This window comes from Engraulis encrasicolus, unplaced genomic scaffold, assembly GCF_034702125.1.
Source record: "Engraulis encrasicolus isolate BLACKSEA-1 unplaced genomic scaffold, IST_EnEncr_1.0 scaffold_32_np1212, whole genome shotgun sequence".
NCBI lineage: Eukaryota > Metazoa > Chordata > Actinopteri > Clupeiformes > Engraulidae > Engraulis > Engraulis encrasicolus.
In genome coordinates this window covers 1,098,923-1,112,500 of record NW_026945621.1, presented here as the reverse complement: position 1 = coordinate 1,112,500, position 13,578 = coordinate 1,098,923, and the positions used below count along the sequence as shown (strand labels likewise).

The 13,578-nt window shown below is 43.6% G+C and overlaps 1 protein-coding gene and 1 long non-coding RNA gene across 3 annotated transcripts in view; both read right to left on the bottom strand.

Annotated features, from left to right (window-relative positions):
* The window catches only part of btbd10b (BTB (POZ) domain containing 10b), a 33,492-nt gene extending 20,239 nt beyond the window's left edge, over positions 1-13,253 (bottom strand). Inside the window, exons 1-2 of the mRNA XM_063193239.1 lie at positions 13,145-13,253; positions 11,556-11,689 (exon numbers count right to left, since the gene is read on the bottom strand). Of these exons, the coding sequence (XP_063049309.1) occupies positions 11,556-11,609 (54 nt within the window). The 5' untranslated portion in view covers positions 11,610-11,689; positions 13,145-13,253. The remainder of the gene's footprint in view (positions 1-11,555; positions 11,690-13,144) is intronic.
* Positions 3,270-5,201, bottom strand: LOC134443478 (uncharacterized). 2 transcript variants are annotated; one of them, XR_010033680.1, is made up of 4 exons: positions 4,802-5,201; positions 4,149-4,202; positions 3,794-3,974; positions 3,270-3,346 (listed from the first exon to the last, which is right to left on the bottom strand). It is a non-coding gene; the product is annotated as an uncharacterized LOC134443478 (long non-coding RNA). The 2 variants fall into 2 exon arrangements; XR_010033679.1 differs by lacking the exon at positions 4,802-5,201 and having other exon boundaries at positions 4,149-4,342.
* Positions 13,254-13,578: the final 325 nt, after the last annotated feature.

Sequence of the window (13,578 nt, the reverse complement as noted above, 5' to 3'; positions counted from 1 at the left end):
AAGCATCCTAGGTCTGGATCACAAGTAAGCATCTTAGTTCTGGATCACAAGTAAGCATCTTAGTTCTGGATCACAAGTAAGCATCTTAGTTCTGGATCACAAGTAAGCATCTCCGTTCTGGATCATAAGTAAGCATCTCCGTGGATCACAAGTAAGCATCTCCGTGGATCACAAGTAAGCATCCTAGTTCTGGATCACAAGTAAGCATCTCCGTTCTGGATCACAAGTAAGCATCTTAGTTCTGGATCACAAGTAAGCATCTCCGTTCTGGATCACAAGTAAGCATCTCCTTTCTGGATCACAAGTAAGCATCTCCGTGGATCACAAGTAAGCATCTTAGTTCTGGATCACAAGTAAGCATCTCCGTGGATCACAAGTAAGCATCTTAGTTCTGGATCACAAGTAAGCATCTCCGTGGATCACAAGTAAGCATCTCCGTGGATCACAAGTAAGCATCTTAGTTCTGGATCACAAGTAAGCATCTCCGTGGATCACAAGTAAGCATCTCCGTCACTGACGTGTATAGTATAACTGGACTGCGGAGTTCGATAGAACTCCATTCAACGGTTTTGAAGCAACCGCGGCTGATTTTCTTCCGCCCCAAAAATGCGGAAATATAATAATCACCCTGACAACGTTGAGCTACATTGCTGATAGGTCGACATCACCGGCCAATCCACAAACAGACACTTCAAGACATGTCCCGCCCCTCCCACCCGAATATGACATGGCGTCCCCAGCAGAAATATTGAACCCTGTTTTCAGCTGTGGAACTGGTCGACACAGAAACACTTGATTGTCATAAAAACACCAACACAAGTTCAAATGGAACTGGTGATCGGTAAGTATGGCAAATATACCATGCTATTAATAAAATGATACTTTGGGATAACGAAACCTTGAAGAGCTTGTTATGATGACCATAATAATTTTAGCTTAGCATCTAACGTGAGCCAGCCGAGTGGCGTAAGACCTAGCTTACTAAGTTACTTCACCACGTTGTAATGTAGCCGCAATTAAAGATAAATGGGAAGTTAGGCTACAAACTTAGCTACAAACAGATGTGTCTTTGGGGTCGGCGTACCGTTTGGCAAAACATAATCCATGTCAGCAATACTCAGTATCAACATTGCATTTGTATGAGAGCTCAGAATGCTCCAATTTTCATGTTATTTTCATGCGTAAAATATTGTTTGGTTTGTGTCTGCCACACCAAGTTAATCCTCTACGGACATTTGTAAATAACTTTGAATGTTTGGGCATCAAATGACATGCAAAACCTTTCCGTTTGACAGACAAACCATGGACGCTGAAGAAAGGCTCCTCGACGCCAAGCTGTCATCCGGAAGATTGAAGATGAAGATTGCCGTGTCGAGCAGTCATCATGACCATTTTTTTTGCTGATCCCCCCAGTTTTTGAAAAGATTCAGAATACAGAGCTTCTCTTTCTTAGATCACTCTTAGAAGTAGACGGTATGGTAAACAAACCAAAGTTAACACCTTTCAGTTAGTAAAACATAGCTGGCCTACAGTAGGCTATGACTAACCATCTGGGTGTTTTGTATGCTTGACATCAAGATTAAAATGAAATATTCACCCTTATGTTCTGCTTTTTAAACTTGCAAATCATGGAGTGGGCATTCTTCCCCAAGCTTGTAAGAAATGCATTACTTCAATCACACAGTGTCTCCCAACTTCTTTTTTGTCTCATGTACCCCCCATTTTTGTCATACCATGAGTACCCCCTCCCTCATGCTCTAGTCTACTGTATATCTTCCTCTATCCCAGTGGTTCCCAACCTTTTTCTTCAGGGACCCATATTTTTACCATTATAAGCTTTGGTGACCCAATCGTGCCAGCGCCCACGCGAGAGGGAGTCCCAGGCGAGAGGGAGTCCTGCGGAAACTCATTAGAAAATTGTATTCCTCAATTTGTCTTCAGTCAAATATAGAATGACTGTTTAATGTGTCGCTTACATTTTGTTGCCTCTATGCATATATCAGTTTAAAAGCTTTACTTTGTCATATATTCAACATGGGCTATATGGTATTAAAACGAAACCCCTTAAAATCAAGAGGGCTTCGCGACCCACTGTGGATCTTTGGCGACCCATAAGTTGGGTCCTGACCCATAGGTTAGGAACCACTGCTCTATCCCAATATGATTATGCTCCATACATTTCTTTTTATTGATACCTGCCAATGCATGTACCACCTGCATTGTGTTGTAACAATAGTGTGTTAACCAATATTACAAATTAAACAAAATGTGCGGGCTGCTGTATATAAGCATTTATTAACTGTGTTTCATAATTGCAATGGTTTTTGAAGCTGGTTCTGCACATCGGATCCTCTGTGGTGGTAGGAGGCAGGCAGCAGCGTACTGTGCACATCTTCAGCTGTAACGATAAATACAAATCTATTTTTAAAAAATAATTAATGTAACATGAACATAATTGAAGCATATCACTGGTATATATAGAGTAACTATAACATTTCAGTGTAGTAAAAATGTCTACATTTGTTTAAAAAGGAAAAACCCATGAACATCCTTCTCAAAAAAGTTTTGGGTGCAGGACTAACAAAGTCAAATGACAACTGAAAATTAAGTCTGCTCACCAAGCTCCTGTTTTACTTATTTAATGTGATGAGCTTGAAGTGCAGACTTCATTTTCAGTTTTCAAATGTTTTTATTGTCCCATTAAATCTGCAGAAATATGGGGGTGTAGACTCACTTGTGTAATCAGGGTGTATGCAGGGTTTTAAAAAGTATTAAAAGGTGATAAATTAAAAATCCAAAATTTAATGGCCTTAAAAGTTGTAAATTTGCTCAAGAGGTATTGTTTTTAGAAAAATGAGGTATTATTTTTTTGTTGTTGTACCATTTTGACAAAAAAAATTGATCGATTCTGTATCTGAGGGCAGTACGAGGGGCAGTCATGGTTATGCGGTTAGGGCGTGGGGTTGCCAACCTGCCAGGTTGGTGGGGGGAGTAATTAACCAGTGCTCTCTCCCATCCTCCTCCATGACTGGGGTACCCTGAGCATGGTACCATCCCGCCGCACTGCTCCCTTTTGGGCATCTTTTTGCAAAAAACGAAAGTGTAATGTAATGTTAAGGAGGTAGAGATTACAAAAGATGTCTTGTTAGTACTTGCTTCGGAGTGTCGTGATGGTTGTAAAAAATATCTAAAGGTAGTGAAAAAGGGTATTAAATGGTAGTAAATTTGACTTCAAGATTTGTGTATATACCCTGGTAATACACTATAGATGTAAACAGAGACGTTGTCCAAGTCCTTGGTCATGTGATACCTGCTGCAGTGTACTCCACGTCTTCAGACACCTCCGCTGTAAATAAAATAATGGCATATGAAGTGTGATGAGAATACGTCACTGTTTGGTACACCAACAACTTAACATACTTATGTCGTTAACATTATTTACCTCAACATTAAGTAGCTGAACTTGTATTAGTGTCAGGTTCATGGGAAGAAAACACAATAGATAAGGAGATGGGCTGCTCGTGTTTCAAAGCATGCTACCTAATCAGTGAAAATCATGGGGTGGTAGTTTAATGGTGTGGGCATGCATATCTGTCAATAGAATTGGTACCCTTGTAATTATTGAAGATAGTGGCTACTGACAAACGCTGAGAGTTTACTACGCTTGATCTATACTTTTATCCAGTCCAATTACTTTTTGTCCCTTCAAATTGGGAGGCACATGTAAAAATAAGTGAAAGTCGCTTTGGATGCAAGCATTGGCTGAGTGTAGTGTAATGTTACATAGGCCTACCGGGTACTATATAGTATCATAGATGGCAGCAGGCTGGTCAGGTCCTCAGTTGTGCACTGGCAACAGTGGCTGGTCCTTGTCAGGTGTGTTTATGGGGCCTCTTCTCAGGTCAGAGAGCCAAATCCTTAATGATGTTGACTATGGTGAGACCTGCTGGCGTGTACTGTACATTTTCAGACATCTGTAAAGAAAATGATGACAAACGAAGGGTGATGAGAACAACATATTTCATTACTATGTTATTACTAATATATAAACACATGCAGAGTAAGCAGATGATGGTGTTAGCCTTACATTGGAAGGTCTCTGGTCTTAACTCAAGCGCATACTTTAGGGATTTGAAACTTAGGCCTACCTGACAGTGAGTCCTGGCTGTGTTTTCCAGGTGAAGTGTGGTTTGTTGTTTTGCCTACAGAATGAAACCATGTCACATGAGGATGGGGAAAGGATGTTTACTACACAATGCACTCGTCAGTAGGCCTGCAATCGTCAACATTACTGACAGTTTGCATTACACTATGCACTCGTCACTCAGTACAGTCAACATTAATGACGCCATTTGCATAGGCCTACTGAAAACGTACCAATGACCATCATTTCATCACCAACTAGCAACTTGGCAATTTGGCAACACAGAAACAAACAATATTTGACCGTTTTTCACGGAGGAACACAGCTACACTAGGTTGCTTTTCCGATGTGGCTGGCCAGCATAGTGCCAGAATGGTAGTGAAATGTTTACAGCATCGTGAATGAATATGTAAGGACTTGGCTACGGTACGGAAGGAGGGAATCCATACACCTGATGCACGCCAAACAGACACATTTTGCTTTCAAAATCAAAGGCATTCAGATTACAATTAAGTTACTTGACAAACCGACAGATCATCAAACACTGAAAGATCAGCCTTTGGCTAATAACAAGCTGAAGCTAGCATTGTCGTACGTGTTTGAAAGCTCAGTCATTTTGGTCAATCAGCCACGTATACAAGCTTTTATTTTACTTACCAAAACCGCAGAGGTCCTTGCAGAATACGGAGAAGTACATCCAAAAGTACAACAAAGCATATTTGTGGGGAAAGTGTACCAAAATTAAATAACCCATCGCAGTGATGAAGCTGTTGAAAGCAGAGCTGGTTGAAAGTAATGCAGCAGGGAGGGAGGGGGCTTCCCCTGGAGACGCCGCGAGACTCGCCCTTCTCCTTGACAACGGCCTGCCTGTCAATCAAAACAATAATTCTAAAGAATGGCAACTGCCAATCAACCCAAATAGCCATGCTCATTGGTCATTTAAACTATTTTAATAGCTTTCTTAAATAAAGGGTCAGCCCGAAAAAAATATCTGGGTTGTTTGGGAGGGAGGGGAGACTACCGTTTTAACGAAACAGGGCCGACTCGGCAAGAATTGCCTAGGAACATTGACAGTAAATGTCCACCATAGAGATACATGGGAAAAGGCGCTCTACTTCCTTCTTCCGCCCAAAAATCGTCCCATGTCCCGCCCCCAGCCGTTGCTTCACAACACATCGAACATCCGCAGTCCAGTTATAGTATACACGTCAGTGATCTCCGTGGATCACAAGTAAGCATCTTAGTTCTGGATCACAAGTAAGCATCTTAGTTCTGGATCACAAGTAAGCATCCTAGTTCTGGATCACAAGTAAGCATCTCCGTGGATCACAAGTAAGCATCTTAGTTCTGGATCACAAGTAAGCATCTCCGTGGATCACAAGTAAGCATCTCCGTGGATCACAAGTAAGCATCTTAGTTCTGGATCACAAGTAAGCATCTTAGTTCTGGATCACAAGTAAGCATCTTAGTTCTGGATCACAAGTAAGCATCTTAGTCCTGGATCACAAGTAAGCATCTCCGTGGATCACAAGTAAGCATCTCCGTGGATCACAAGTAAGCATCTTAGTTCTGGATCACAAGTAAGCATCCTAGTTCTGGATCACAAGTAAGCATCTTAGTTCTGGATCACAAGTAAGCATCTTAGTTCTGGATCACAAGTAAGCATCCTAGTTCTGGATCACAAGTAAGCATCTTAGTTCTGGATCACAAGTAAGCATCTTAGTTCTGGATTTGAACCTACTCACGGTTCCCACACCTTTTTCATGAACAAATTCAAGCACTTTTCAAGCACCTTCAAGCACCAAAATCTCAGTTTTCCAGCACCTTTAATAAGTCGTGGGAAGGTGGTGTGGGGGTCCTCCCCAGAAAATGTTGTGTTTTGAAGATGCAATTTCCTGCATTCTAATCAATTTTAGGGTGTCGAATGGCAAATCACATCACATCTCACTCCCTCAGATTTATTTCTATTTCTATTTCTATTATTTGGCTTATTAAGTTTGACTTGACACAAATTTAAAGCATTTCCAAGCACTTCACCAAAAATTCAAGCATTTTCACAACATTGAGAACACTTAATTGAAATTCAAGCATTTTCAAGGGATTCAAGCACCAGAGGGAACCCTGCCTACTGTAACTGGTGTGGGCCGGGCACGGGTACCAGCATTGTTCTGGTCGGCCTGAAAACAGCATCAGTGTGGATACAGTTTTACTAAGTGGGGATGTTATAATGACTACAGTTTACTAAGTGGGGATGTTATAATGACTACAGTTTACTAAGTGGGGATGTTATAATGACTACAGTTTACTAAGTGGGGATGTTATAATGACTACAGTTTACTAAGTGGGGATGTTATAATGACTACAGTTTACTAAGTGGGGATGTTATAATGACTACAGTTTACTAAGTGGGGATGTTATAATGACTACAGTTTACTAAGTGGGGATGTTATAATGACTACAGTTTACTAAGTGGGGATGTTATAATGACTACAGTTTACTAAGTGGGGATGTTATAATGACTACAGTTTACTAAGTGGGGATGTTATAATGACTACAGTTTACTAAGTGGGGATGCTGTAATGCATACCGTTCCTCTAACGGGCAATGTTGGCATGTTTTCCCTAACTGGGAATGTTGGTTGATAACTTGGTATGCATACTCTCTTCTCTGAGGAATGCCGGTATGGACACACATTGTTCCCAGTGCTGGGAATGTCACCGTGGAGTTCCCAGTAGTGACTTCAGAGTTCCCCGTAGAGGGAATGTGGAGTGTGAGGGGTCACGTGAGGTCGCGTGAGGTGTTCCTTGCAGGGGCGCAACAAGACATTTTGGGCCCTATGTACAATCAGCTCCAATGGACCCACCCAGCCCCCCCCCCCCTCCCCCTGTGCATATGAAGAAACTGACAATAAAAGCTGACTTGACTTGACTTGGCTATCACTATGAATACGGTTCTATTGACTAGGGATGTCACTATGAATACGGTTCTATTGACTAGGGATGTCACTATGAATACGGTTCTCCTGATGTCACTATGAATACGGTTCTCCTAACTGGGGATGTCACTATGAATACTGTTCTCCTGACTGTAGATATGTCACTATGAATACGGTTCTCCTAACTGGGGATGTCACCATGAGAATACGGTTCTCCTGATGTCACTATGAATACGGTTCTCCTGATGTCACTATGAATACGGTTCTCCTAACTGGGGATGTCACCATGAGAATACGGTTCTACTGACTGGGGATGTCACTATGAGAATACTGTTTTGCTAACTGGGAATGTTGGCGTGTATCACTCTTCTCTGTGGCATGGCGGTATGGACACACATTGCCCCCCGCATGTTGTCCGCAGTGTTGGGAATGTCAGTGTTGGGAATGTCAGCGTGGAGCATGGCGTTCCCAGTAGTGACCACACAGTTCCAGGTAGTGGGAATGTGGAGAGTGTGAGGGGCCATGTGAGGTCAGGCTGCCGTGCGCCTTGTTGGCCGAGTCACTGGGGGGAACGTGGGAACGCTGTGCTGAGTGCTGTCCTGACTGCTGTCCTGAGTGCTGTGTTGTGTGCTGTGCTGTGTGCTGTGCTGAGTGCTGTGCTGAGTGCTGTCCCTCTCTCTACTGTCCTCTTGTTGGCCGTGTCACTATGGGAGAGTGCTGTCCCTCTCTCTACTGTCCTCTTGTTGGCCGTGTCACTATGGGAGAGTGCTGTCCCTCTCTCTACTGTCCTCTTGTTGGCCGTGTCACTATGGGAGAGTACTGTCCCTCTCTACTGTCCTCTTGTTGGCTGTGTCACTATGGGAGAGTGCTGTCCTGACTGCTGTTCTGAGTGCTGTCCCTCTCTCTGCTGTTCTCCTGACTGGGTCACCTGCTGGGTCACCTGCTGGGTCACCCCTCTCTACCCCATCGTCACCGTGCGAATGTGTCTCGTGTCCCCGCACTCTCCTCCTGAAATGTCTATACCCTCAAGCAAGATTCATGATTCAAGATTCTTTTTATTTCTCCTGCAGGAAATTGGTCTTGGACAAAGCTCACAAAGCTGCTGCATGCATCGCATAACACATAACACCCCACATGCATGCATGTCCATGCATTGCCTTGGTATTTGTATCATTTCTTTTGTATTGTTACTAACAGTCTTCTTGTCTGTAATCCGCACACTTCAGGTCTTTTTTGTGAGCAAAGACGCTTTATGTGTATGCACTCTGGCTGATGAAAGCTAGAAAGCTTGCAAGTCAAGTAAAGCTTCTTTGCACACAAAAAAGACCTGAAGTGTGCAGATTGTCTCCTTAAAGGGGTATGCCACTATTTTGGGGCTTAATGGGGCACCTAAGTCTCCACCCCTTCCGGGCGGCTTGTGGGGCTGGCAACGCAAAAACTTTTGACTGGGCTGTAATGGACTGATCAAAGCTATTTTCCGACCCACCTCGCATTTCCCCGTCGATCACACATATGCTGTGCCTCAGAATTAATAACAACCAATGGTGTGCTTGTTGACTTCACTTGGCAAGCGATTTTTGAGTTGTGTGTGTGCAAAAATATGTAATTATTTGGACTACACAACAGACGTCGCATGTCCGACGTGCAGCCACTTAAGCCACGGTGCAGCGGTAGGGTTGGCTGTGCCTCGGTTCACGTCAGATATGCGAGGCGCACGTGTAGTCTCCAACACAGTTTTGCACAAAAGCTAAAATAACGTTTCTTGCGTGCCGAAAATGAGTGGTCTTACGACGCAAATCCAAACCTTTCAAATTCACTGTCATCCAGGGCTCTAAATTAACACACGCCAACCCGCCAAACACGGGTGAAAATTCATTTTGGCTAGTAGAAAAAAATACCTACCCGCCAATTTGGCTAGTAGCGCCCGAGTACAGTAACTTATGAACGGCAAACCGCTGCTCTGACGAACGTTATAGGGCGAGATTTCCTACATTACCCATGGACACTAGCGTCACGACGTAGCCTCCCACCGTGGGCTTTCCAGTGCATCGAGCGTCAACTCCATGCTGTTGCGCGCGCCAGGATTGAAAACATTTCAGACGACCAGCCTTCTGTCAGCTAAGCTGCGCTCACACTATTCTGACAGGCAGCTCTCCTCCTATGCTCTCGTCGCTTTCGCTACAACCCTTTTAACGTCACTACTGCTATTATTACTATATGAACCTTGCTGTAACAGGCTGCATTTTTGAAGCAGCGAAACCCTGACCGTTTCAATAACAGGACTTACGCAGATTATGCATAGCGCTACTTCTGTTGTGTAGACTATGTTTTGTGCGAGTGATGAGAATGTGGCGGGGGTTAGATTAAGGTTCTATGTGTTGGTGAATGCTAGTAGTAATTGTAAATAGTGACGTTAAAAATGAGTGGTTGTGGAACGAAATAGCGACCAGGGCAGAGGAGGAGAGCCGACTGTCAGAGTAGTGTGACCGTAGCTGTCAGTTCAGTTGTCTTCTGAAATGTTCAGAGTCGTGGCGCAACTAAGTTGGAAAGCCCACGCCATCGGAAAGAAAAAAAAGCAACCAACGACGAAGCTGTGGAAGTAACAAAGGAAGCGAAGATTCCCGAGATATTATTTACTTTTAATTAAACTAGGCTTCTTGTCATTTTGTTGCGCATGGTAGAGAAGAGCTCCTCTCTCCTCTCATTTTCCTCTCATCTCTTCTCCTTCCTTGGGGTGTGCGTATGTGAGGTTTTGTAGTGTTTGGCTGTGTGCTTGGTTACTGTATGTTAAAGGTCTGTTATGTGAGTGGCTTGTGCGATGTTCAGCTGTTTTCAGAGGAATTGAACAAAAACTAATCAAATTAATTAGGCCTAAGTAATGAAAGTAAAAAATAAAGCAGAAGTTAAAAAATAATGAAAAAATATATAGCCTAGGCCTATAATATGCTTAATTATTATGTAGGCATATAGTAGCCTATGCAGGCCTATAGTGTATCTGTGTTGTAGAAACAGTTGGACAAAATGACCATTTAATTAGAAAAAAAATAACTAGCCTAATGCATAGTTTATTTTGGCGAGATTAAAAAAAATGGCTAGTTGAACTTCTGTTTGGCTGGTAAGAAAAAATGTCTACTAGCCAAATTGGCTGGTGGTGGAAAAAGTTAATTTAGAGCCCTGCTGTCATCATATGTGAAATCCGGAGCACATGCCAAACGGGATGAGGATTTAGCTTGACTCGCTCCATTAACTCGCATTCAAAATTTTGAGATCTACTGCCCCATGGATCGGAAGTAGAAGGGCGTGACTTAGGTGCCCCATACAGTTAAAATCTTTGGCTGGGGTTTATAAAGGTGGTAAAGTGTCTTATTTTTCATGTGAAGCGTTGTCTTGCTTTAAACAAGTTAAAAGAGGGAGTATGTCGCTAAGCTAGTGAAAGTCAATGCATCCATGTAGCATTGCTACATGCTACACGGATCCATTGACTTTCACTAGCTTAGCGACATGCTCCCTTTTTTAACTTGTCTTAAAACAAGACAACGGCTTACATGAAAAATAAGACACTTTACCACCTATATAAACCGTGGCCAACGATTTTAACTGTATTAAGCCCCAAAATAGTGGCATACCCCTTTAATACAGAAATTTCAACTGAATCCTGCACCTTCTAAACAGATGAGCGGTGGCCAATCACAACTGTCTTCTTGTCTAAAATGTATGCCTGTGATATGTTCATTATTGTGCAACGTCCTGAAAAATAAAAGCAAAGTAAAGCCTATTCCTAATGTATGTCCTGAAAAATAAAAGTAAAGTTAAGCCTATTCCTAATGTACGTCCTGAAAAATAAAAGTAAAGTAAAGCCTATTCCTAATGTATGTCCATGTCTGCGTGCATGGGAAAGTAAGAAACGTAACTTTAATTCTTTATATCATATGACCATTGCATCATGTTAAGAAATTGACAATAGAGCCGGCTTGACTTGACATCCCTGTCCTCCTGACTGGGTCAACCTGCCCCTCTCCCCATCCTCCTGACTGGGTCAACCTGCCCCTCTCCCCCCATCGTCCTGACTGGGTCAACCTGCCCCTCTCCCCCCAAATCACCCTCGTCTGCTGTCAACCTGCCCCCCCCCTCCCTCCCTCGTCCCCTCGTCCCCACTCTGCCCCTCTCCCCCATCGTCCTGACTGGGTCAACCTCCCCACCCCCCTCTCCCCCCATCGTCCTGACTGGGTCAACCTGCCCCTCTCCCCCCAAATCACCCTCGTCTGCTGTCAACCTGCCCCTCTCCCCCATCGTCCTCTTCTGCTGCGGCTGACGTGACCCTAAAATTCCTCCAGGTGACCACAGACAAGTCACGGGGGCGGCAGCAAGCCCCCCTACACACACACACACACACACACACACACACACACACACACAAGCCAATGTCAGCCGTCACTCAGCTACTATCTGTGTGTGTGTGTGTGTGTGTGGTCTCACCTGGTGTGTGTTTGAAGTTGGCCGGTGTGTGTGTGCCGCTGGAATTGTTCTCATATGACCGCCAGTCCTCAGCCATCACACGCGGCGCGCACACACACACATAAATCCTCACCGCAGCGCTCGGCACTCGGCATCTACACACACACACACACACAGACACACACACACACACAAAGAGGTGAGTGATGGCATGCTCTGTCTCTCACACACACACACTCTCCGCCGCATTGATGATGTTCGCTCAGCAGAAAGGCATGCAGACCACATGCTTATTGCATGCCCCACGAGCCACACACACACACACACACACACACACACACACACACACACAATTCCACTAAGAGCATGAGCGCTATGCTATGGCTCGAGACGTTCAGCTTTACAACATAACTCCTCAAGGATTTACAAGCTCCACTGGACACCATTTACCACTCTGACTTATTAGGCCAGCTGCGTGTGTGTGTGTGGCTACAACACCTCACCAAGCCCCTTTGTTATTTCTGCAGAAGGGCCCGCCGAGCTGACAGGCACGTTAGCAACTCTGCCGAACAAACACACTCAACTAAATCACAAGCACATTGGTATGACATCACCAAGTTGCAATACTTACAATGGACAGTGAAATATACACAATACATACGCTATAGGCTACAATGCAATCCTGTACTGCACCATGTTGAAAGCCAGGCATTCTCCATAACTTATGTCCATCTCCAACACTGTACTACAAAGAACTAGCCTACAGGGCGACTAAGCATAAATCTGATTATGACAATTTAATGACCAATAATGACGGACAGAAAATGACAGTTGTAAATTGACAGTCTGCTGCTACGTTACAAAGCCGGTTATACCGTTGGCAGGAAAGCAAATAAGCAGAACGCTTTATATTTATACTACAAGAGCTGTCAAGATGAAGTTGATTAATTAAAATCAATTAATCAGTAATACACAAATTACTAATTGGTGGGCTCCTTTTATATGCTCTTAGAGCAGCTAGCCGAATGACAGCTAGCTACTGTTTGGAAATGTTAATTTAACAATGACGTGTCAGTTGGAAAATATTGTATAAGGTGTGATGAAACAGTCCATAGCCGTGAACTAACAGTAGTTGTGCTTTAAACTAACGGCTGACTATATATAGACCATTACAGAGTCGTGCATGACTTGTCACTGTTGCTAAAAACAAACAGCTGGCAGCTCAGCTAACGACATCTGTTGACTTCATTGTTCAAATTCAAATAGCCGCTAACGACGCAGCTAGCACAGGTGGCTAAGTGACGTTGCTAACACAGTTGTTGCTAACAGGAAGCCTCTTAACACATAACACTGAGCCGTTCATCATGTGTGTCAGACTGCGTTGCCTTACAGTATGTAATTTTAGGTCGACAGGCATCCGTCTCATGCCAGACAGGTCTAATTTCGCCTTTCTTTAGACTTCCTCGACAGTGCAAAACTCCAAGCACTTTTCGCTTGCAGCACAGCTGATGACTAAGGTCTGGTATCCTGCATGCTAGCGTAAAAACATCACATAGACAGCGCGCTTTCTAAGGCCAAACGAGGACGACATGATTCGTGTCAACTCTTACCTTTAAACTAGTGGTTGTAAACGTCTTTTGTAGAATATGTGGCTGTCTAAAAGCCCATCACCCTCTCTGCATTTCTCCAGAAAAGGCGACGAAACACCACACAGGAAGTAACAGAGGCACAATTATGACAAGTCTCGCGATACCAGTAACTCCACAACCCATGATCTCACCCATCACCAGATCCTCTGTTTTGCAGAATATCCTAAATCGAGACATAAGACCCACACGTCGAAATGTTTTATTTATTACAATCCTGCGTTTGCTTTGTAAATGTTGCTGTAGTTGTGGTTGTAAATGGGGTGTACACAGATGATTAGATAACAGTAATGATTAATCATGATGATGATGATGATGATGATGATGGTGTTGGTGGTAGGCTAGTGGATCTGATGATGATGGTGATGATGACGATGATGATGAAGAAGATGATGGTA